Source organism: Tachypleus tridentatus, chromosome 13 (genome assembly GCF_004210375.1).
Source record: "Tachypleus tridentatus isolate NWPU-2018 chromosome 13, ASM421037v1, whole genome shotgun sequence".
Lineage (NCBI taxonomy): Eukaryota > Metazoa > Arthropoda > Merostomata > Xiphosura > Limulidae > Tachypleus > Tachypleus tridentatus.
This window is the reverse complement of record NC_134837.1, coordinates 100,793,351-100,820,540: the sequence shown is the minus strand read 5'-3', so window position 1 is coordinate 100,820,540 and position 27,190 is coordinate 100,793,351. Positions and strand designations below refer to the sequence as shown.

The window sequence follows — 27,190 nt, the reverse complement described above, 5'->3', positions numbered from 1 at the left end:
GAATATAAAAATTACGCCGTTACACTTCGACGTTTCTTTACAACCTTTTTTTTACCCTCGTGATTACACTATAGTTCATACTAATAAAACAAAAGCGATATTATATCAGTACTTGCTTTTATTGCACAAAAATTTCATCAGGTATTTGGATGTTGAAATTTCTTTTTCAAAATATGAATTTCGTAGCTTTATAAGTATCAAGCTAAGTGTGAAGTATATAGAAAAATATATGTCAGTTCACAAAATCAAATTCTATAGCGTCGTTATCTTTGATTTACAATATGCTAAAAACTTGTGCTCTAAACTGACATCAACACTGTGTTAATTCTCAACAATACTACCCGGTGGGACAGCGGTAAGTTTACGAACTAGCAACACAAAATCCGTGTTCCGATTCTCCACACTGTATACGGCAGACAGCCCATTGTGTCTCTACCATTACGAGAGACAAACAAACAGCACAATAACAACAAATGTATTCCTCAAACACAGGTTTGTGTGAATTTTAACACAGTTGTTCTAACAGTATAAATGCACAATACAAATTATTCATGGTTTTCAATTCTAAGCTGTGTTTATTTATTATGGTCTGCAAATGGTATGAAATTCCACACAACGACTGGACAGCAGCGAACACAACTGTTTTCTCTTCTGTTAGTCCAGAGTGATTGTGTTGTTTGTAACTTGAGTTTGTGTTGTAATTAATTTAAACCAACACTATAGTCTCAAGAAGTTCTTTACATTGTTGTACTAATTTATCCAGATATACAGTAGTGTGCATGTCTTCACAAGTGCACCGTAATTCTTGGCACCTTCCGAGTCCGAAGTTCCGACTATATTTGAAGCTTGTGCAGTACCAGTCTGTAATATATACGTGACGAGAAAATATTAAATTAGAGTTGTAGCATTTGCTATCTATGCTAGTGATAGTAATATTATTTAATATGTACCTGTCATTAATTATATCCTTAACAAAACGTTGATCTAAAATCACACCAGCTAATGTAGCAATAACTATTTAGCACTTCGACAAATACCGATTGTTGTCCTCAAAAGTTTTGCAAACAGTGGTACTTAAATACTTAACTTTCAATTCCATCGTCTGTTAGCTTGCACTTAAATGGTAATAAAAGCTTGAACATTTGACCAATGGTTGTCATCGGTATTAATTTTAGCAAGAGTTAGACCTCGTTTACTATATGCCATCCTGTTAAAAAAATCCTTGCAGATTTAATTGTGTTATGTCGAATCCCCGTCACACCAAACATGTTCGCCCTTTCAGGCGTAGGTGCATTATATTGTGACGGTCAATCCTACTATTCGTTGGTAAAAGAGTAGCCTAAGAGTTGGCGGTGGATGGTAATGACTAACTGCCTTCCCTCTAGTTTTACACTGCTAAATCAGGGACTGCAATTGCAAATAGCCCTCGTGTAGCTTTGCGTGTAATTCAAAACAAGCAAACAAACGTCTGTTGTAAATTTGAAGTTGTCTTGGTGTATCTTTCTTAACACTTTACTGAATTTCAAAAATAAGCTCATGTAGCGTTTCTAGTGTGTAGTTATAAATGTATTTAAATACTTTTCGTTATCAATAAAACATTTGAGAGGCATCATTTGAATATTTTATTATAAGAAGTATTCCTTTTATATTTAGTTACCTGTCGTTTGTTTTTGTGTCTGCTTTCCCTGAAGGGCCCCAGTGAGGTCTAGTCGCCAGTGTGTTCGCACTGTTAATAAAACAGAAAGTAGTTTGCGGCCTGTTGCCATGAGAATCCTTACACTTGAGACCTATTATATGAGTAACCAAAGAGTGCAATGGTTGTTGTTGTTGGCTGATTAACTCCCTATTTTCTGGTCTATCACCTCAAATTATTTAGGGGCAGCTTGTCAAAAGAAAAGTGTAAATTTCAATACATAATAATAATTTATATCAAAGAAATTCATTGTATCTCATTTCCTTCTGTTGTAGATAACGTTTTGTTGCTTACTGTTCGGTTTCTAAGCAGTTGAGCTATATTTTTAACTTTATTAAAAATTCAGAAGCTTCAGTATTATTATACATTATAATACTTTTAAGATAGGTAGAATTATTTCAAACATATAACACTTGGAATGTTGTATCTTTTACGTAAATCTATACTCTTATGTATATATATATATTTTTCTACTCACAGTAGTTCATATAGTGTAGTGTTGTTAAGGATATTCAGTCGTTTTGTAAGACTAACATGTGAAAGTTATCTTCAACATGGCTGCTGTGATTGATTCCTCTGTAATTTATGTTACTAATCATATTGATACAAGTAACCTGTATAAATATGAATGAAGTAAATACTTATAGTTTGGGAGAACAAACTGAATTATATAATAATTTTCTGTGACGTTACATGTTCAGCAAAATACATATTATTGTAACGTATACTATCATTGGATAGTTTTTTCTTCTTGTTATTGTGTGGTAAAACTTATGCAAATTCCAGTCCACTTAACATTAATGGTTTAATTTATTTTTTGTGATAACGTTAGGTGCACGTTCGCTTTGACATATCTTTGTAGCCCTAAGTTCACAAACACCTTTCTAATATAGACTAAAATTAGGTCTCGTACACTAATTATGTTTAACAGGGATGTCCTTGATTGATAACGTATACTGACTAACTTACTCATTGGTTTGCAAAAACACAAACTCTTACGGAATAACTGTTTGATCTATCTTTTGATTATTCACACACACTGAACACTTCACTCAACTAACTGTTTACTTATATTTATAACTGACGCCATAGCTAGATATTAAGTCGAAGTTACTAAACTACACTTGGGTTTTCTGGGCCTGCTTTTATAAACTCAATTTATCAAACATCTAAGTTAAAACAATGAAAACACAAATTACAATAATATTTTATATCTATAAAAACATGCCTTTTTTTTTTGTCTCAGGAAATCTAGTATTTAGCGTACCAGATTATGGATATTGAGGTCCATGGCTAGCGTTCAGATTTCACACACGCGAAAACGCACAACACACATAGGTGTATTAGTATGAGAGTGACGGTCAAATTCCATTAGAAAAACCCAAGGGTTGTTGGTGTGTACTGTTGGCAAGAAATCTTATTTTTATCGAAAAGTAATAAATTAGGGAGACTAGTGCAGGTAATTCTTGCATAGCTTTGTGTGAATATCTGAAATGAACGACGATTTTATATTTCCTGCTAATGTCATTACGAAGCACATAGTTCATATGTATCTACAACTACAGTCAAAGCTTTGTGTATTTTTTTGCTAACTTTATTATAACTTGTTATTTTAACCTAATAATAATCTAGAAGAGTTAAATGTTATACATAAAGATAAATCATTCAGTCTGAACATTATCATCTTAAAACTTTTCTTCAAACACCTATCTCCCATTATTATTATTTCAACAACTAAGTATATATATATATAATATTATTCATTTGTAAGTACATCGAGTTTTAGTATTGACTGTAGTCAGAAAACAATATAAAGCATCTGAACAAAATGATTTTGCAAAGTTTAGTACGGAGTAGTTGTTCAGATCAGGTGACTCATTTTTAGTTTAATTGATTGTGGTACAAGATTTTTTGATGTTACTGTATCACCATAGAGCCAGAGCACGATCCATATCAACGATCATGCAAAATTCAACGACAACATCGACTCGTCGCACCTTCATCTACTACCCCAAGTGATAAAAGACAGTCACGCAGTCCAACGGCAGTATCCACTCGGCCTTCTCCCCGACTACAGAAGCAATTTCCTGTGGCAGGAGCGTGGAAAACAACCCCATGGTATACTAAACTACATGAGCCTTCTGATCGTGGGTTTGTACTTGAACGTTGTAGTATAGTTAGTCTAACATGGCAGATAAGTCATCAACAATAATATTGCGATCAGGCCCGAATATGATGACGTCTCATACTTTGTTTAGAAAATATCACCAAACACTTTATATATCCATATTTCAACTTAGAAATATTTTTCGATTCAAGTAACAACAATAGAGCAGTCTTTGAATGAGTGAACACGAATTTGAACGTTACCTTAGATCTCTCGTATATAGCTCAGTAGTTATCCAACTTAGTTAATGTGGCATATATTATAGATTGTTATTAATATCTGATTAGGGGAAAGTAAAACTCTATCTGATAATAACTGTGGTTAACAGATTAATTAGATACACGTTTCTTACATTTTAGTAACAAATATTAGAATGCATTGTTTTATCCATTGGATATTCTCAGTGCTGTAGCTTTAGATGTAGTGTCACGTCAATAATTTCTTGTAATTAATCCACACACACACACACACACCTTGCTACTCTTAGGCCCAGCATGGCCAGGTGGGTTAAGGTGTTCGACTCGTAATCTGAGGGTCATGGGTTCGAATCCTCATTGCACCAGACATGCTCGCCCTTTCAGCTGTGAGGGCATTATAATGTGATGGTCAATCCCACTATTCATTGGTAAAAGTATAGCCCAAGAGTTGGCAGTGGGTGGTTATGACTAGCTGCTTTCCCTCTAGCTTTACACTACCAAGTTAGAGACAATTAGCGCAGATAGCCCTCGTGTAGCTTTGCGCAAAATTCAAAAACAAAACAAACACACACATCCCCACAAAAGAAGAATATGTTATTATCAGTACATCTTTTATAAAATCTATACAGAAATTTTCTGTAGTAATGATGAACATTTTAGTAGTTCAAAGAAACTGACCGTATATACCATATTACCACCAGTATTACAGTACACATTCAGCAGGATCCACAGTTTTACATCACTGTGATCCTATTGTAACAAGGAATGTCATGGGACGATCATTGTCATTAATCACAACATAGACTGTTACTAACATTTCCTACTGACCATTGCTATACATCTTTATAGAACAGGTCACAACTCTTGTTGTAAAGCAACTCCAAGCACAGTGATATGGTGCACTTTTCCTTTCAATATATTTCTAATATATTTTTAGTCTTGTTCATTTGGGTTTAGCTGTGGCCTGACTAATACAAATTCTTAACATTTTTTGTCTCAAACCATCTCTTAATTTAATGTGTAATGTATTATCATGACTCTTGCCCCATATAGTTCAGTATTATTCAGAATCTGAATATAAGGTATTTGTGGCTTCAACAGTTACCAGCTAAAACAGACCCTGTTATTTTGCATAATTGCATTGACACAGCCAGAACAAGGTAACTGTCAAACCCAAACCTGTCCATCCAAACCAGATGAAGTACTGAAATTTATATCTGTATATAATGTTCTTTTTTTTTCCCATTATTTTTAATTTTCGTTTTTTAATGCTTAAGGCAGCATTACAACCTAGTGCTTTGCATTTTTGGTTGTGATGAAAAACTTGTATTATGTATCCTATTCATGAGATTCATTAACTTGAAACTACTTACACATAGTAGGATAATAAATTGGCAAACAATGATTTATAAGCATAATGAAGTGGTTTACTTCAGGGGAGCATACCACATGTTTCAACAGAATATGGGTGTGTCTTTTTCGAATATGATTTGTATCTAAGCACACAAGGTTTTTGTAGAAGTATAAAGACAAACAAGACAGGATTATATATTAAGACTTTTTAGGTTTTGAATTGGTGTAGGAGAAAAAGTTTTTCCTGAAGTATTTTGTGACTTGATTCAAATTGAATACATGTTGAAGCAGATATTTGAAACTCACCTTTATACATATGACCATTAATTGTTTATGAATGAATTTCTGAATTGCCCTTTATATCAACATATGATAATTCAACCTGTGCATAGATCATTTACTCAAACTTTTAAGTGCTTTATCTTGTGACTTCCTGCTCATGACTCCATCATATTTGTAACGTATGTTCTCTGAGCTTGAAATTACAAAGCTCTCTCAAAATGTGACAAATTTGGACAGACATTGTTATTATATGCTTTACTACACATATCTGTTGTTGTTTATGTAAAACATGTGGTCATTTGTTTTATCTTTCAATGTAAATGTTAATTGCATGATCTTAATAACAAATAAAAATAATGTATATTTTTGCTAACATAACAACTTGATGGGCATTACCTGAGGTTTCAAGAAGCTGATGGTTGTAGCATTTCTAATGCAACACATTTTTTTTATTTTACAGTTATTTGATACTTTATTACTGTTTTAAAAGTACAAGTGCAGGAACAAAATTTGTTTGAAAACTAAGATTGTATGACTTTTATGGACAAATTACTATTACTCACTGCTCTTTGAGTTATTGTTTGCATAATTGTATTTCATATGGGTCTTTTCATATAAACATTTGCCTTACATGGCATTTGTGATTGAAACTAAATTATGTGAAGATTGACGATATTGAAACATATTGTCAGTTTCTGAAATTACAATTTAAATTTTAACTATTTATAAATAATTTTGAAATGTCTGACTGTTGTAAAGTTTTTTTTATATTCAAGGTGAAATACATCCATTAACTTTTGATTTTTATTTTCTGTTACATGTTTATATTTGTCGTAAAACAGATTAATATATTAAAACTTTTCTACATGAATGATCTTTAATAAATTGCAACTGGAAATATTAATGCAATTATTTCAAAATTAGGTGGTATTTTTTTCATGAAATGTACATTAATTAAATTTTAGTTATTTCTGAGTGACTTATCATGTTTCTACAATAAAAATGTAAAGGTTTAAAGTGCAGGGAAAAACTTTTCAGTTAGAGATATAAAACTCTTATAAGTACATTGTTTTAATTGTTCAGTTTTGTCACAGGGTCTTATGAAATAATTTCAACCATTCTTTTGTTATTAAATTGAATTATACGATAATTACCAATGTGTATCTAATGAAAAATAGTTCCTGTTGGATAGATATTGTTTAAGATTATTCTGTGGATGATAGATTGATTCATTGGATAGAAAAGAGGCTGGATGGAAGAAAGGAATTATTATCAAAGGATTTCAGTCAAACTGGATTAATGTCACAATTAAGATATTTTAAGGCTCAATGTTAGGACCTTTACTTATTTTTGATTTACATCAATAATGCAGATGAGGGAGTGGTTAATAAATTAAATTTGCTGGTGATATTAGGTCTTAGATGTTGCTAACATTGGAAGGATTTATATTATTTGGTGAGTTGGGCAAATAAATGGCAGATGACTTTTATTTACAACACATACGAGTTAATACAATTGGCTATCATATTTTGTATCATAAGTATAATTTTGATGGGAATAACCATAATAATGTTATGGAAGAAAAGGATCTTGGTGTTATGATTGATCAGTCTCTCAAGCTACTTGTGCAATGTGCTGTTGCTATTGGTTGGACAGATGGAATTTGTGGTTGTATGTACCTTTATATTAAATACAAGTCTAAAGAGGTAATAATTTCATTGCACAGGCCACACTTTTAGTATTTTGTTCAGGTTTGGACTCCTTATTATAGATAGGATACTGAATTGTTGAAAAGGGTATAGAGAAAGGCCACTAGGATGACACTTGAGCTAGAAAGGTTGCTGTAAGAGGACAGGTTATGATCTGTGTAATTGTTTTCTCTTGAAAAAGAAGAGTTAAAGAGGATCTGATCGAAGTGTTTGAGGGAATTGTCAGATGTTGATGCATAACTGCTTTTATACTTAATATTGAGAACAGTAGGACTATGGGGCATAGATATAAATATTGGCATTGTATGAGTCAAGTTTTATGTTTTCTAACAGGTGGTTTAAAGGAATGAAAGATTGATGAATATTTAAAAGATAGAGGCTGTATATGATTTTTTGTTGTTGTTGTTGTTGTAAGGGATGATTTAACCTAGATATACCAGTATGGAGTTTTTCTTGGTAATTATCACTTACCTGTGGTAACATATCCTTTGATTTGTACATTACGTGATGAAATACTTTTATGAATTAGGTTAATAAAAAAACATAGTCATTAGATTGAATTAATTTTTCAGTATTATATACAGAAATATGTCATTTTTTTTCAAGTGTTTGTAGTTTGTACTCGAATTACTTTAAAATCTAAAATTGAAGTGGATCAAAGACATGCTTAAGTACAACAGTTGTGGGTATTAACTTATTGAAATTAATATTTTTGTATATGGTGCTGTCTTTTAACTAGGAGAAAATATAATTTTTCATCAAGACTTGGACAAAAACATGAAAATTATTAATATGTATTCTTTTTCATTTTATATTTGCTGTGTGTATTGTGAAAATATTATAGCTGTGTTAAGGTTTTGCATTATGATGCATCATTGATACTGTGTGATTACTACCAGCCATATTCAGGTTTTTATTTAGAAAGAAAAATATACATTAGAAACTAACCCTTTTTTCCCTTGTAATTAGTTGATTTGCAAAAACTAGGTATGCTTTAATCATAAACAAAAAATGTTAAGATCTAGAACTTATAGCTAAATGGAAAGCTCTTTGTAGTTAGTTATTCTATATCAGAATATCTTTCTAAGAAATAATAGCAGAGAATGTTTGCAATATCTATGATCATAATTGTTATTTTGATGACTACTATATAAAAAGCTAGTACAAAAGTTGTGTTTTATATTTTTTATTAGCTTTGTTGAAGTTAAGAATTTTAATATTCAGTATTTTGTTACATTTCCAGTAAGAAAAAGATCTTAATTTGTAACTTGTGGTTGTAGAGGACAGAAGTCTAGATAGAACCATGAGTTTGAGCATACAAAACATATCTGGAAAAAATAATTAAATTAAAATAAACAGAGCTACAGAGGAAAAAAAAGAATCAGTTTACTTTAGAAAACCTGAAAAAATACAATGTATGTAATTGCAACGTTTATAACAACTGTTTTTAAATTTATAAATGTTTGATTTTTTCCATAGACCTGAACCAGAATTCTTTGCATCAGAACCATTATATGAAGAAGAAGATATTATGGGATCAGATGATGATGATGAACAGGAAGATCCCAGAGACTACTGCAAAGGTATTCTTGATATTCTCTAGTTAAAAAAAAGGATTTAGTTTCTTTAAAATTAACACTGATGGATACATTTTGAGAGAGAGTTATGAATTTTCAAGTGTAATACAGCACTTAGCACAGGAAACTTTACCATCAAATTATTTTTATGTACTGTTTTTGTATACCATTATCCTCTTTTATAGAAGCTATATAACTAAATGCTGATTTAGTTTGTAATGACAGGGAAAATTACTTATCCACCCATAAGCGTGTGTTTTTAATCCCTGGAAATTACCACCAAGTAATCCCATTTGTTTTGTGTTTAACCCTTTGTTTAGCAGTGTGGTATACTTGATACATCTGCCATTTTAAGGAGCTGTATAAGTATACTTTAAAATAGGTAGTCACACAGTGAATCCAGTGATATTTGCATTCTGAAATATTTCTTCAATAAAATATACAAACAATCAAGCAAATATGAACAATTTTATATTTTTTAAGCTTACCAGTGTTTCCTGGTTCCTGGGAATACAAAATCTGGTTGCAAAATGGTTAATAACATTCTCTCTACATGACACAGCTATAGATATAAGATTAATTACACTTTTAATTAATAGTTTTCTTTGTTTTAAATAAAATTAGAGGCTAAAAGAAAATTTAGTAATTTTCAGACAATTATATTATCAAAAGTATGTTACATTTAACATTTTTCAATATTCCAAGTGTGTTACTCAGTTTTTTTTAATATCTTAAACATTAACATTATAGTATTTGTTATGCAATAGGATATCAGCAATACAAACAACTTGTTTTTGCTTTCCACACTCCTTGGTTCATAGTTATAGTGATAAATATAAACATGGAGTTTCAACTTGAAAAACATTCACAGGTCTGTACTGCAGTTTTACAAGTCTTCATACCAGTATTATAAAAACCAGCTAATTAACATCTTTATTCATTGTGCTTATAAAATCACAAGTGCCCCCAAAAAATTGAAAACACAAAAAGTTTCTTTGATAAGAACTGTTTTTCCATTGACATGAGAGACTATATATAGTAATATCTTTAATCTTTTTCATGTTGATTATTCTGCTTAAAACAGTGAATGTTATGTGTGTTAAAACTAGATGCATAGTGTTGTGTACAGAGCTTAAACACATAAATTAAAATATATTCTTATACCAGAACATTTTCACAGTATCTTTCAGATTATCCTTATTGCATATAAGATTTAAGTCATGAAAAGGTGCAGACTAACTTGTATGAAAGATCATATATATATCAAAATGCCTGTCAGATACTTAAGTATGCTTTACTTATGTGAATGCACCACAGTGTTCCATTCAAATTGTTTCATATCTTAGATCACAGTTTAAAGTGAACCCAACATGAAACTATTATTTCATTAGTGCAATTAGTCAATTTAAATGCAAACATTAAGTTTATATGAGATGCTTATTCATCTGTGTTAAACAGTTTTCAACCCTTTCCAGTGACCTTTTTCTTTCTGTAATAAAGTGTAAAACATTAATTATTAGCATACGTTAACCTTGCTATGCAACTTAATGTGCCGAAATCTAATGTTCAAAGCATAAATGCCAAGTTTAAGCTTACAGGATCAACTGTTAACCTCCCTCATTCTGGATGCCCCACCAAAATTCCAGAGAAGAAGGTTCTCAGAGAAGTTAGTGGGAACCATCGTTTAACACATAATGACATACAGAAACTGATAAGGGAAACTGGGGTTGAAGTAAGCACCTCTACACTTATGAACATGTTACGCTCTTCTGGGTTCAAAGCATGCCGTCCTCGTAGAACAACATATTTAAAGCCCATTCATTTAGAAGCATGATTGAGGTATGTAAGAAAGCATGTAGATAAACCCTTTACCTATTGGAAGAGTATTTTTTGGTCAGATGAAACTAAAATCGAGCATTTTGGCCACAATGATGTTCACTATATTTTCTGTAAGAAGGGAGAATGAAATCTTCCAAAGAACACCATCCCTACAGTTAAACACAGAGGTGGCTCGATCATGCTATGGGGCTCCTTCAGCTCTTTTGGTGTAGGCAGCCTTCACTGCATCAACAGAATCATGAAAAAAGAAGAGTACATTGATATATTAGGCACTTATATCAAGAATGATGCTCAAAACTTGCGGCTTGGGCGTCATTGGATCTTCCAGCACGACAATGACCCTAAGCACACATTGAAATATGTGCAATCCTGGTTGCAGAGGAGCCATATAAGCATTCTGGAGTGGCCATCACAGTCACCCGATCTCAACCCAATTGAAAATGTTTGGCATGAGTTTAAGACCAGGGTTCATCAGCGTCATCCAAAAAACTTGCAAGAGTTGGAGGCCTTCTGTAAAGAAGAATGGAGGAAAGTACCAGTCGAGTACTGTCAAACGATCATGGAGGGCTATGAAGAGAGATTGTGCCAAGTAATTCACCTAAAAGGCTACACAGTTGACCATTAAAGTAGATGCACAAACTCTTTCTGCCCCTCCTATGTTTGGTTATATGTTTATAAACAGTTTATTTGTTGTTCAATTTACAAAAAAATTATGTAGATGTGTGTTAGTATAAGATTTATAATAGACTATACTCTCATTATCCCAATCATGATACTTTTTAAGTTATGAGGAAAAAATGAACACTGTCTGTCGTAACTGTACCTATTTTCAAGCCAGCTGAAAGTGGCATCATATTTTCAAATGTTTCAAAGATAATCATTGTAAGGAATGGGAATTTTGTGACAAATATCACATGGAAATGGGCACCATTAAATTTTAAAATTGTGATTGCCATGGTAATAATGACTACAAGTGAAATAGATGAGTATTTTCCAATTACATTAGCAAGAACTGGATGTAGTCATCAGTCTGATTTGTAGTTGTTAAAATAAAGTTTGGTGTGCTTATCACTCAAGAACTAATGAATCTACTGTTTTACTACTTCAGAACATGAACATACATTAATAATGTTTTGAGTGTCAGTTTAGTATATAATTTTGAAATATTGGTCCATTGCTAAAATATTGTGAAGAACTCCTCATTACTACAAAACACTTTTTTCTCCCCAGTCTCACCATAAAAAAGAGAGGATAGGTATATCCAGTTGAAAACTCTTTGATATGAATAGGTTTTTAAAATCTGAGAATATGCTTTTCTATGTGATAGACTTTGATTTTGAAAGATAATAGAAATAACAAAACTTTTGTTGTTATATTTTATTCATATTATAAATACAAAAGAGAGGAGATTACCTAGATATTATTAACAATTCTGAAATTTGTTAGTATTATATGCTACAAAACTTGTTTGGTCATTTCTGTTTAAATTAATTATTTTTACATAAGATTACTGAAGAAAGTCCAAATCATGATGGTTATTTTACATTTTTAATCCATGTTTTCATGTATGAATGATATCACATTTTTTAAACATCCAGGAGGTTATCATCCTGTGAAGATTAGTGACTTGTTCTATGGGAGGTATCACGTCATAAGGAAGCTTGGCTGGGGACATTTTTCTACAGTGTGGTTATGCTGGGACCTCAAGTAATTACAGACTTTTGTTCTGCTTTACTTGGAAACCTGAACAAAGTAGTATCCTGTTAAATCTGTCTTGAAGTAGGTTTAGATGAAGGTAGTAATTCATGTACAAGATTTTAATGAACTTCATACACTAATTTTGAGGTTATATTTCATTGAATCATTGAATTTTTCCAATGAATAGTGTCTTTGAATTTTGGTTATTTGGTTGTTCCTTTTATATTTTCAGGTCTCTCAGTAAACATTAAAATGTATCATACCAGTTTTTCAGAAGCTTGACATTTAACCTGTATAATTGCTCAAATAGTCTGTAATAGCCCATATATAACAGCCAGTTTTTGATGCTTTAAATTGTGAAAATTGTATATTTACAGAAAAACAATTCTGTTACTATTCTTTTGAAATGTAAAATTAAACTGTTAGGTGTAGCAGTCATACATGTGCCCTGAAGCAGATGCTCAATGTGGCTAGTGACGTGTGTCACAAAATATACTGTATATGGTTCTATAGGGCTTAATTGGTAATAATATAGTACCTCTGCAGTACATATTTTGCTAAAATAGCCTTATTTCACTTAACTTTAGTCTATCCTTTGTAAAATTTAGCTTTATTTCAAAGGCTAGCAGCAAGGTACAAAATGGGAAGACTATATTTTATTAGTGTAAGTTCATTAGAGAATAAATATTGCCAATAAGTTTCTTGTGTTATTCATAAATGACTGATTATCAGTCAAATGTAGGTTTAGTTTCAGGGAATGAAGGATCATTTGATTTGTATGTATATTATGATCTAGGAAGACAAAACCTAGGTAGCATATAAAACTTATAAAAATTTAAAGTTGTAAATTTGGGAAAAACAAACAAACAAGGGCCAATCTTTTCCTGGATTTGCTGCATGCCACTGAATTAAATCAGTTTTGGAGAATTTCATGTCATTAAACTTTTTGTAAGCATATGGATATACTGTCCTTTACTTCTCCAACATCATCACATAAAATCCAGTGCAGTAAGTAAAACAAAGTAATTGTTGAGAGTAAAAGAATTTTAGATCCTGCTAAAGAGAAAATAAAAGAATCAATAAATATATAAATAACAAAGAGATGGTTTAAAAACATAATATGGTCTAGTTCTACAATATTAATGAACCAGAAAGAATGTAACTAGCTGTTTATTGGTGCATATTATTAGTAATCCTATAAATTTTGATATGGTACATTACTTTCTCTCACATAAGTAGTTATTCTCACTCATTGCTGCCCATTATATGCAAATTTTATTTTGCATGCCATACGTCCTCAGCTCCCACATACCCCAAGATCAACATAGTTTAAAATGTGTATCACATACAAATAACCATGTGACAGCTCTCCACCATTAGGAGTGTTACACACCCTCCTGATGTATGCTACTACCACTGTTTGAGTCGACCAGACTATCACTTCCTGTTTGGCAGCGCTCTTGTCAAGATGTATTTTCTTGTGCTTTCTTCCCATGTTTTTTTTTCAAATTTTAAAGAAAGTGTAAATATTTATTATATTTTTACTAATTATCTTTACCTGTTTCAAGTGGTAACTTATGTTTATTGTAAATATTTATTATATTTTTACTAATTATCTTTACCTGTTTCAAGTGGTAACTTATGTTTATTGTAAATATTTATTATATTTTTACTAATTATCTTTACCTGTTTTAAGTGGTAACTTATCTTTATTGTAAATATTTATTATATTTTTACTAATTATCTTTACCTGTTTTAAGTGGTAACTTATCTTTATTGTAAATATTTATTATATTTTTACTAATTATCTTTACCTGTTTTAAGTGGTAACTTATCTTTATTGTTCTTCACCCCTTTTTTCCATCAAAACTTATATTTCTACTTTAAATATGTTATAATTTACTACCAGCACAATTACTTTAACTTTAGGTGGCAGAATTTAAATGAGGATTTATCAGCTTGTATACACTGGGAGACTGATCATTATTTGAGTTGACCTTCATTGGACCTAAAGCTCAGTAGCCCACACATTTGAGTCTTTTGACTTTGGACAGATAAGCTGTTATAATATTATAGCTTTTTTAATATTCTGATATTAATATTATTGTTTGTAGTCATTTGGTTTTAATAACGTATGTTTAGTTGAATTTTGTATCTACATTTTGTAAGGTTAGGGTTTATAATTAACGTTTAGTGATATCCTTTTGTACTACAAAGTTAGTTCCAATACAATACTTACCACCCTCACAAAATTAGCTATTCTCATTCAGTGCTGTTCTCTGCATGCAAACTTTTTATTTACACATGCTACAAGCCTTGTGCCTCCTCCCTTGTACTCTATTCCAATGTTGTTTGGTTCAAATCTCTATCCAACTTTGTTCTCTTCATTTTGGATATGCTCCTTCAAATTTCCACCTATGTCTGTGACTTTTACATGTTACCTTTCAACTTCAGCCCATAAAACAAGTCTGTATCCAATGACTATCAATTAATTAACCATGTAAAACATCATGGAAGGACATTAAGAGCTAGATATTGAAAATGGGTAACAGAATTCTAAAACCACTTCTTTGGCTGCTGGTACTTATGAAATCACCATGACAATTGCACAGTACACCATGTTATAAGTATTTACACATTGGATTCTTAAAGCTTGTACAAAATATTTGGTGAGGTAATAATAAATAATTTAATAATATGTTATGTTACAAATAAATCGTGTAGAAGTTAGAATATTTGTGTTTATTTATTATAGCATCCATCTTTACACTTTTACAAGTTCATAACCTGGATAAAGGATGGGTACATCAGCATGTAATGTTATAAAACAAATTGATGTTAGATTTTATTGAGCTTAGCATTGGGAAGATTCAATGAAATAATTATTTAAAAATATCATAACACTTAGGTCAGTTCCTCCCTTAAAAGCAGGTATCTGTGTAAAAAAATTAGAAATTAATACTGGTTTCATAATTTAGATAGAAAAAGACATATTTAGTGGCTAGTAGGTAATGAAAATCTCTGGGTTAGTATTATGAAGCAGTCCATTTAAAGAGCAAGTACACAATCAGCATAGTTGATTAAAAATGAAGTTTTATTATGTAACATAACGTAGGTGAAGTCTGTTTGTTATTCCTTATCTATGAACACAAAGGAAAGACTTGACAGGTTAAGAACACTATAGCTATTAAATATTGTATTTTTCTGTTAACACTGAATTCTTAATTAGATGAAACTATTAATCAAAGTACTAAGCTTAGTTCATAGTGCAGATTTGATTTTTGTTATTAATTTAATTATTTTCTTCATATCTCCAGTGCCAAAAGGTTTGTAGCCTTGAAGGTTGTCAAGAGTGCTTCCAACTATACAGATACAGCTCTTGATGAAATCAGGATTCTCAGATCTGTATATATTTTTTTTCTAGCTTTGTAGAATTAGTTTGAATTATGATTTGATAATTAACAAGTTAGATTACTGTGCTTATGAAACTTCATCGTGATAAAATAAATAGTCCATGCTATAAAATTTTACCTTTTTAGAAAACTGTTCTGACATTTATTTTTTAAGCTGTTGTAGAAAGATTCTCTCAACAAGTATTCTTAGTTTGACCACCAGATATAAAATATAATACAGTAGCAGTGCTTTCTGGAAATCAACTATGAAAATACCTACATAAATAGTGTAATACAAATTTTATGTTTTTCATATATTTTTCTTAATTTTAAAAATCATCTGGTAAAATGTATAATTACACAGCTACAAGTTATGAAAATCTTATCAAATTACTATTGGTTTTATATCAAAGTATTGCATATTTTGCTGCTACATTTATCAAACATTATGGTTTTATTTATTTTCTAGATAAGAGATACTGACCCTGAAGATCCATATAGGGAGAAAGTTGTTCAGCTTTTAGATGATTTTAAAATTTCTGGAATAAATGGAACTCGTATCCTTTGATTGGATGACATGAAAAACATTCAAGTTCAACAACATTCTAACCATAGCAGTTAGAGAATGACAACAGAGTAAATAGAACAAACTGTAGAAGTCTTAATATTGGAGATTCTACTTTAGACACATTTGTGTGTCCTTCTCAGTCTTTTTTTATTATTGTAACCCAAGCCCATATGATTCTTTATTACTGGTATTAGCTTATGTGATTTAACTACTAGTTAATACATGAAAAATGCAATGAGACATCTAATGGTATAAATTCTAATACCAGTATGGTTTGAATTCTTGTTTAATTTCTTTTTCGTGAATGGTGAAAACATGAAAACTTAATTATGACCCAAAATAAATTAGGTTTGAAGGAAGTGGTACATAAGTTTACATAATAATTTCATACTTCAGTTTGTATTGTTTTTTTAAGATTGTTAAGTTATCAAATTCAACACTGTCTGTAAATTTGCATATTTTATAATAATTTGGTTGTTATAATGCTTCTTAAAATTATATTCAAATTATAAATAAATCTCTTGAAATAGTGACATAGAACTTAGTAAATATTATGATGCATGTACACTATGAATGTGGTTGCTAAATCTACTACCTTATATGGTTGTAAATTTCTCTTAACAGTTTTATAGATTACACTTGTTTCTAAAACGTACTGTTATTGCTTGTACTGTGATGGGTAGTTTAAACCATACTTTAATTAATTTGTTATTTTTTTCTTTCTGGTGTTTCTGAAGTTGACCAGGAAGTAACATCACTACTTCAGAAGCTACCTTTAATATTTCTCAAGTTTCTTGTTTTCATATCTGTTAACTAAGATTTTTAAAACTAATAGGTGCTGTTTTATTTTCTGAAAATTTTAATGTGGAACATTGGAAGTAATTTTGACCCATTGCATAAGACACTGTAGGAGGTTGTGAAAAGAAGTGCTGTTTTTGTTTTTTTTATGGAACATTACAGCATTGAGTTAGATCCTTGTAGGATGATACATCATCAAGCTTAATTCATGGATGTATTGAATTTATTTTTCTTCTGTTGGATCTTAAATCGTTTATCATCTCTGGTTCAGTGATGTATGACAATATAGGTTTTTCTTCTGATATTCCTAGATATCTGCATCAAGCAGAATTCTTTATTTCATAAGTGGATTCATCTAGGTTATTTCTACTTTCTTAACATTTCCTTTTTCTGTTCAGTTTTCGTACAACCAGTACATATAACTATTTCCAGAGTACTTATCAAAATTTAATTCATGCTTGAGTTGCTGATTTTCCTGTTATTCTTCTGGTTTTATGTTTGTTTGAATATGTTTTACTCTGTTGTTTTTTTTTTTTTTTTGTTTTACACAGTGTTACTTATCTGGACAGTTTGTACCTTCTTGTACATTTCTGCAGTGTTGTCTCAGGTGATTTCTTATTCCTCTTAATTATGTTTTGTGTAGGACTTTTGAGTTAAAAAAGCTATGTTTTCTTTTTTGTGTGTAAGTTACATATGATACCCTATTTTATGACTCTTGAATGCATTACAAGTTTTCAGTCTTGAGTTTTTAAACTTGAAATACAAATAATAATTGTAACAATTTTAAAATGTTTAATTCAAAAATATTATGTTTTGATATTTTGCTATTTTGTAGAAAATGTTAAGAAAAACGAAGCGCTTTTAATGAATATTCATAAAAGTATCTTGCAACAAATTCTGGAAACTTCATCACATAAAAAATGATAGAAAATTTTAATCAAATTATTTAAATCTTTTACTCTGACACTAAATGTTAATTAGTAAATTTGTTATAAGGCTCATTCAATTTGGATTAATATTTCTAGTGTAAGAAGAAGAAAAATAAATCGATATTGGTGATACCCCTCCAGGCCATAAAGGTTTAATTTAAGTCAAGGCTATCACTTCACATAATATTTCTCAATATCTACATTTTCATTTCAGAAATTGGGTCCCTCTAATTGTTGAGGTAGTGATTTTAAGCATTAATATTATTTTTATTTCTCTAACAGCATTTTTCTTTTCAGTTATCTTCACAGAGGAACACTTCTCGTGGAGTCATATATTTTAGAAAATAGTAATTAATTTATCTGTTTTGTAAGTCCTAAAATCCAAAAGACCAACAGGGAGAGATATAGTCAGATTTTCAGATAGTTGAAGGAATACTTATTTTTTTATACATATATTTAAATTTTTCGTATTTGAAGAAAGTATGTACTTCTAGTGCAATATGCAACTTCTTTTCTTATTTAGGTTTTCTAAGGTGCTTTATCATCCACTTCTGATGATTTGAGATCATATCTTTGGATGTAGAAGTTTTTTTATGTTTTGATCAATCAACCAGTTATTAGAGAATGTAGATCTAGAGACAAATTTTACATTATGATGGCTGCTATGAGTATAAAGGATGAGTATTTTATTTCCAGACTATCTCTGATACATTTTTTAATGGTTATGCATTTCTACAAGCTAATGTGGCCTCCTTGTACTATGTACACTACCAGAATGTTGTCCATTACCAAGCTGGCTGATATAGCCTCTTAATATTTACACATATAGTTGAACTGATCCATTAGCTTAAAGTTGATGTGGCCTCCTGTTACATATTCCATACTACCTGGAGTAAATCCATCACACATTGAATTCAACCCTTTTGATTGGGAGCCTTCTTCCTACCTTTGTGTGGAGGTCCATTCCCAGCATTGAGGTGCTGGATTTTAGTGAACAAATTAAGATAAGTTGTCACACAAGTCAAATCCATCCTCTCAATGCAGGCTGACCAGTCCCTGATTGCTGTAGAGTGTTGATCCTTGCTCAGTACTCGGAAATTGATGCAGATCTTAATTCCCAATTCTTGGTTTACAGATGAAGATAGTATGATCCTTATCATACATTTGCATAGATGTTTGTATTCTATAGAGGAGGTATTGGATGTAGTTGACTTGCCAGGTATGGTCCAATGTGTTCTAGCCACTCTACATCTTTCAGCTTTTGCTCTTGTGTTTTATAAATTAAACACATGGGCAAAGAGTATACCTGTCTCATAGGTGATGTGGTTCCACTCTTCTGATCTCCAGATCCCTTTCTCTCATGGTCAAATGGTATCCTTTAGATTCTTTCGAGAGTGCTTCTGTTATTCCCTTACACCAGCCCTCCTCCTAGCTAATCTTGTGAGTGTAGGTAAATACTGTATCTTAAGTTATAATTTTCCCTTACTGAAAATGTATTGTCAATAGGTAAGTACCTCCAGCCACACTTCTCATCTTTTTTCCATACTTTTCCAATGCTCACACATTATGCCAAACTTTAAAGTGAAGATTTAGTATAGGAATGTAGAAGAAGCCACATGCTATGCTACTATTGGTTGATGAATGATGCATAATGATTTGCATAAGGAACACAGTGGAATATACAAATTCTAATGAGCATGGGGAGTGGAAGGCTTATGGCATGTGTGAAGAAAATGGTTGCATATGGAGGGAAACAATGAACAAGAATAGCTAATCTTTTGAGAGGAGGTAAGTGCCTATTGGAAGTAAATTTTCAGTATAGGTACATTATAATGTTAATTTTGTTTATGAGATGAATAAAAGTAATTTATGGAATTTTAAAAACTCAATATAAAAATTCTGATACATTTTAAGAATAAAATCTAGGTTCATTATATATTTAATTATACAGTGGCATGTAATTAAATCTAAAAATGCAGCTCTTAAGTAAATTAACAAAATATTTCACAATTTAAATGAAATATTTTTAATCACAGTTGCATGGTTTTGTATTAGTGATTTGCAGTTGTATTTTCTAAATTTTGACAAATCAGTCATGATAATTTCAACTATTTGGATTAATTTTTATATTAATAAAGGTTACAGTTTACAAGAATCACATTAAAACTATCTTAGTATAAGTTTGGAGAAACTAATATGTTAATGGCTTTACAAAGTTTTTGCAATGTGAATGATGTAAGAAAACCAGTGTTTTTATGTTAGTATATTCACTTTATCTTCTCTCCTGGTTGCCATTTACTACAGTGTTTAATAATTTTGGATTGCCTTAGTAAGCACTTGTATTTATCACAAGTGTGTTATGTATTGATTCGGTTGCTTATTCAGAAGTGTGTGTGTGTTTCTTAAAGCAAAGCCTCATAAGGCTATCTGCTGAGCCCACCAAGGGGAATTGAACCCATGATTTTAGCATTGCAAGTACGTAGACTTACCACTGTACTAGTGGGGGGCTATTCAGAAAATCGAACATAATTGAAGATTAATTATACTCATCAACAGTATGCTTCTTAATAAAGTAATCAAATATATAATAACAGTTTATGCTATCTAAATTATAGGAAATTACAGGGTTAACACATATCATAAAAAGTCATGAAAAATGGTCTCCAGTTTTTTCAACATCGAAAATTTTGGAAAAATAACTTTTTAATCATGATCAAGTAAAATTATGGAAATGTGAAGTTCATAAAATTGCACAATGAAATGATTTATTATATTAAAAATTTAACAAACAAACAACAAAAAAGTTTGGTTATTGGAATTGTGCTTTTTTATATTTCATGTTAGCCATTGTGACTCTTGTGCTCCAAGAGTCTTGGGACTGTTGTACTTTCCATTTATTTGATGAACAAAATAAAAATCCAAGAAAATACAATTTTAGTAAAGTGTAGCAGGATTTAAAAATCCTGGAAATTTGAGTGTGCATTTTGAAAATTTCATTTGTAAAGTTTATATGAACTCTATTTTATAGTGTTCATACCAAAGTTTTATTCTAACTAGACAGTTTTTCCTTAGCATAAGGTTTTAAAATGTTATTTTAATAGTGATTTTAAGTTTATAATGAACCTAAAATTGTTGTAGTTCAAATATTTAAAAAATGAAAACTTGACTTTTATTCAGATGTATGCATGGTTTTTGAAGTTTTAGGGTATAACTTACTGAAGCTTATTATCCGTTCCAATTACCAGGGTATTCCTATTGCTAATGTTAAAACTATTATAAGACAGGTTAGTAACTCTTGTATTTCTGTATATGTTATTGAAAGCAGTTGTTAGAAAACGAAGCATTTATTTTTATTTTTTCATGTCACATTTGTATACACTTATGTTTCAATTGTTGTATTTTAGTAAGACTTCAGTGCACAATATAATTGGTTATCAGCTTGTCATAGGGTAAATTCCCACTGTTTTAACTGTGACCAAACATGTTCACATGTGATTGGTCATGTTGACCTGTTAAACATAAATATGACTAAAAGAAGTACATTGTGCTTGAGTTCTTTAATAATTGTAATAGTATAAATTAAATGTGTATAATTTTGTTGATAAAGCTTTTAGACTTTTAAGGTGGCACTCTATCTGTCCTTTGAAATGAGATTTTGTATGAAAATTGAGATTGGGCAGTATTAAGGCTGACTAAAGCAGACAAGATGCCATGTTTCAACTGCTGCTTGCAAATATCAGTATTTATTTACCTGATTATTAAGATTCTTGCAGATTTTTAGTAATTCAGGTTAGCTATACTGTTGTGACTTGAGATTTTAGCAATTAAAAACATATATGTAAAAGCTTCCCAGATTTTTCTCAGTATATCAACTTTTGTTCTAGGGTTAATTTTTCCTTTAGTGAGATTAATAATGAAACTGCTTCATAACATTTGAACATTTCTTAAAATTGCTTGTTCCAGTTTGTTTTGAATCACATTATTTTTTATTTTCTTTTTGACACAGGTACTAGAGGGACTTGATTATCTTCATACCAAATGTAAAATCATTCACACAGATATCAAACCTGAAAATATATTACTTACAATAGATGAATCCTATGTAAGAAAACTAGCTTACGAAGCAACTCAGTGGCAGAAGATGGGTGTGAGGCTTCCTGGTTCATTAGGCAAGGAATTTCTGCAGTAGCAAATTTGTTATATTAGAATAGTGGAAAAAACTTTACAATTTTCTATTACTTAAGCTTCCTTTGTTTTTTATACCTTTCAAGTTTTCTTAAGACAGTTATTTCTTTGAAAATTTAGTACTTGTTATTTTTACTGCATTATTTTTATAAAGCAATTTTCATTAATTGTTATATTTATTTCTTTGAAATTTCTTAATGCATAAAAAATATAGCACTTCATTTTTAATGAGTTACACTAATATTATTTTTCCATCATTAGAAAATTAAATGTAAACTTGAGGAGTGTTATACACATTGCATGATGCAAAAGTATTTGTTTAGCATTAATCTTTCAACATGTTACTTTTGAAGCTGAATGATACAACAAAGTGACAAGACATCCTTGAAGGTGTGTTGCTGCTAACAACACTTCAGAACCTGATGTCTAGAGGAAATAAGAGATTATATGTTTCAAATGCCAATAAGCTACTAGATATGGGGAAACAGAAATGTTTCCTGTGATAATGCATCCTTATGTGCATACTTAATTGATAATATAATGTTCCTCATAATTTATACAGAATTGATCCTTTGTCTCAGAAAATTTTGTTTCTAAAACAAATACTTTGGTCTTTAATCTTTCACTTGTTATTTTATGTATACAATATTAATGTCATTGGAAAGAATATAAAACTGGATATTTCTAGCTCACATATGAAACTAATCTTAATACATTAGTCAGAAATTTATTCTATCTAGTAAGTACAGCTTCCATGGATTTCCAAGGAATAGATCCCAGGGCAAAGATGTCAAAAAATAAGAAGAAGCTGAAGAAAAAATTAAAACATCAACAAGAGTTACTAAAAGAACAGATGGAACAACTGAGACCTTTAGAAATGAAGCAGAATCAAGTTGGTACACTTTAAATAACTTTCATCTCAAGAAATAATGGGTTTGTTTTCACAATCTTTCCAGGCAATTAAAATAAACTTGTGAGGAGATTCAATAATAATCAAAATTATGATGAGAGTTTTCTGACTACTTTTTCTGATGTCTTTATTTCAATTAACATCAAGCTAGGACTTCCCTGTTTTTGTCAGAATGAGAGGAGGAGTATGTTTTTTGTTGTTTTTTTTAAATAGAGTAAATAGTGTTGAGATACTTTAATTTTGTAAAAAAACTAATTTGAAAAAAAATGGTCCATGTAATAAGAAATCAGTATCATAACGTTTTTTTACTCTATAAACAATCTTGACAATGTTTATTTGTGGTATTATGGGATATATTTTGAAAGTATCCCTTGCAGTTTTATACACTTTTGAAGGTTAGTGTCTATTACATTAAGTTCTTGATTTTAATTATTTCAGTAATCTTTAAAAGTTGCAGGTGTTCCTGGGACTTTCTAGTGCTTTTTTTTTATCTGCCTTGTCTGGCTAAGATACTGATTTCTAACAAGAAATTTATGTAATTTTACTCTAATTATTAAATTCCTATATTTACTCATTTAAAGAAAGTTTATAAACAACAAAACAAACAATAGTATTTTAGGATTGCAGTCATATCTTTATTATACGTTTCAGCAACACAGATTGTAAGAAAGTGATCTATGAATATATACAAGTAATGCTTTGGTTTCGTAGTGAAAATTAAATTAATATAACTTCATTTGAAATACTATACATATAGAGACTTGAAAATTAGGTTAATTTCAGTGTCAAACTCACGGAGCTTCAAAATAGATTATAAAGTTTTCAGTACAATTATACTAAGGAACTTTCAGTTATGAAAATTGAAAGTTCCACTTATCTCAGGGTAACACTGATAGGCCTTGCTGAGTATAATATAAACTTTATTAGCTCTTTTATTCTTTAAGATTACAAATTTAATTTGGATTTTACAAATGCAATGTTGTAAGTTGGATTTTTTTCAATCATAAAAATGCACAGTTTCCAATAACTGAAAGAGAATGTGTGTAATTTTTTTCAAATAACCTAATGTGATATGCCCATGAAACCTTAAGTTGAATAAACAAAAGCCTGTGTGAAACAATTTTTCTCACACTTTGAGGCACAGTATTGTTTGTTCAGAAGCAACTAGAAATTTTAAAACTTGTAACAACATTTATGTTTTATTATTGACTCTGTAATGTTGCAATCAGTATTTTGATTTTAGTCATTACAGCAAACAATGACTGTTGAAATAAATTAAAATTAACTTTTGACATAATTAAACTTCCCAAGTACATTTTTATTAAAACAATTATCACAATATATGTTATATTTTATTATTTTCTAATCTTTTTTCATCACAAGTGAAATATATGTTAATAGATTTTATTTTATTCATTTTTTTATATTTAAGAAAAAAAATAAGAATTTCTGACTTTTGTTATCAGCCTAACTACAGACATTCTTTTTTGTTTTTTACTAGATTGATGACAAATATGGAGACTATCATCAGGACTTTAGAGATTCATTGATTACAAAAAATTGCAGTTCGAAACTAAAAGGTTTGCATTAAAGTCTTAATCAGTTAAATGAGTCAATTAACACTTTCAACAAAGCCAGGAATAGAATTAGTATATAATGAGGTCATTAGAGATTTAATAACAAAAGAAGGAGAACATTATTCAGCATTATTCTTTATACACTTTGTTTTCCATAATGCATATTCTCAGCTAGTAATTATAATTAACAACAATGTAGAAGTAATTTTTACTTAATATTTATTGTCGTTTTGTAATTTAATCTTACACAACATAATAAAACAAGTTAACATTTTCCTGCGTGTATTTCCAATAATGCTTACATCCTCTAACACATTAGCTTTATTTCAATGAAATTTTTTCTTTGCCCATCTAAGCATCTTAATTAATATAATCTCAATTCCTCCAAACTTTATATCCCATTATATTGCCAATAACAATTTAAATGTCTAATAATTCTCTTTACCTACGTCGGTGCATCCCCTACCCCACATCTGTGTGTAAGCTCTCCATTATTACTTCCTCTTCACTTTTTGAGGCAGTCCAAATTAACAGATCCAAAACTGTCCTTTTTTTTGGAAGCAGAAGAGTGTAAGATATTATTGGACATGCAATTTTGGTACAGGAAATTGTTAACTTCTAAGACACTCCTCTTCTCATACCTTAGCTAGAATCTCACATTGACAAGGCGGAGTGGTTGGTAAGGGCAAGATCCACACAGAAAGCATCTGTGTAGAAAAGAGATATGTGAAAATGAAATACAGTAATAGCACACTGGTGTGGCGTGCACTACTTCTGGAATAGATATGGTCTTTACCCAGACAACATGAAATCTAATTCCTGGGGTGTCAAAGCTAACTGACCAAAAAGACAAAGTTCTAACATCATTGGGAAAACATAAATTAAACCAAGCTCCAAACAGGCAGACCAAGGTCTCATGTCTCTTCATTGGAATTATAGGGCTGTGGACTCAAATCTAGATCTAAGGCTTAGTGGCTAGTGTATTTGGTCTTTTTAGTAATGTAGTATTTTTGTAATGCAACCTGAAAGTTAGAGAATGTTGCACATTAAGTTACTCATGATGAGAAGGCAAGCAACAAAAATGTGCACAAACACAAACCTTGCCCTAACCTGAAAAAATTGCAAAGTGTAACAAACCAAACTCAGAATTATGAGACCTGTTGCATCTTACTCAACCTGAAGAAACAGATTACCTGGCCTGGAAATACAGGCAGCAATCCTAACTTCCCTGTTCCAAGAATTATGAGAAGGATGGTAAACAAATTAAATTAAACAAACAGCATGGGAATTGATGTTAAGCATGAGAATTATGAGAAGACGAAGGTCCGTTTCCATGATCATCAAAATGAAGATAATGACCATGACAAAAGGCTACACAAAATGCAACCAGATAGTGAAAAGCCAACTCTGTACCAGAATTACAAGGAGCCTCACATATAAGCTAGCACAGCTACTACTATACATCTAAGTAGACCATCTAGGGTTATTGGTAGGAGGGCACTCAGCTTTGCACTTTTCTCCTTGACTGGAATAATGAGTTCAAGCATCACTCAGGAGGAATATACCTCTGTCCATCACTCCACTGACTGCTAACTGGAAGTGGTAAAGACTCCCACATTCCACTAGAAGAAATAAGGGAAAACACTTCTATTGAAGAGCCCCAAGGAACAATGCTCCAGAGGTTGTGCAGTAGGTGAACCACATTCCCAATTTTGAAAAGTAAGCTGACCCTGATTTATTCAATCCAGAGGTCAGCAAAATCCTCTTGAGCTTTACTCTTAATAGTCTAGTAGTGGCAGTCCAGTAGTGTATTGTTTATAGTTTTATAATTGCTTACCATGCAGAAAGCACACAAGTGGTCTTATGGAACACCCATCTTAATAGAGTTCATTGCTACCAGGATATTTTTAGGTCAACTGGTAGCTAATGCAAAGTTGGAAATAAGCATCTCACTAGGCAACACCCACCACAGAGTGAAATCCAAATGAAAATGATGAAAGGGTCCTTGGAAAAACCAAGAAATAAACATAAATGAAATCACCTCTCTTACAAACTAGTTGGGACATGGAGAATCCCACAGGGAATAATAAAAAAATCTTCTGAAGGGACAACTGCCAAATCATGTAGATAATGTGATATAAATGTATCAAGCCTAGTCCACATGCCATCCTCTACAATCTCCACCAGAGGGTGAAATAGCCAAGCTGCAAGGGACAATGGGCATTTGCACTCACCATTATATGGACTGGTTTCTTCTCACTCCTATGACATTTTAGGATTTCAGGGGATAAACAGTATCGTGAACCTCAAAACCTA

The 27,190-nt window shown here is 31.0% G+C and overlaps 1 protein-coding gene across 7 annotated transcripts in view; it reads left to right on the top strand.

The window, feature by feature from the left end:
* Positions 1-27,190, top strand: part of LOC143240652 (SRSF protein kinase 1-like) — a 72,231-nt gene that overhangs the window by 18,497 nt on the left and 26,544 nt on the right. For 6 of the 7 annotated variants that reach the window (XM_076483424.1, XM_076483426.1, XM_076483422.1 and 3 more), the window contains 9 exons: positions 3,628-3,844; positions 8,881-8,984; positions 12,416-12,524; positions 15,833-15,920; positions 16,377-16,464; positions 21,380-21,486; positions 22,209-22,371; positions 23,128-23,279; positions 24,799-24,877. In XM_076483424.1, the coding sequence (XP_076339539.1) occupies positions 3,628-3,844; positions 8,881-8,984; positions 12,416-12,524; positions 15,833-15,920; positions 16,377-16,464; positions 21,380-21,486; positions 22,209-22,371; positions 23,128-23,279; positions 24,799-24,877 (1,107 nt within the window). Of the gene's footprint in view, positions 1-3,627; positions 3,845-8,880; positions 8,985-12,415; positions 12,525-15,832; positions 15,921-16,376; positions 16,465-21,379; positions 21,487-22,208; positions 22,372-23,127; positions 23,280-24,798; positions 24,878-27,190 lie in introns of those variants that run through there. The other variant, XM_076483429.1, reaches the window with a different exon arrangement.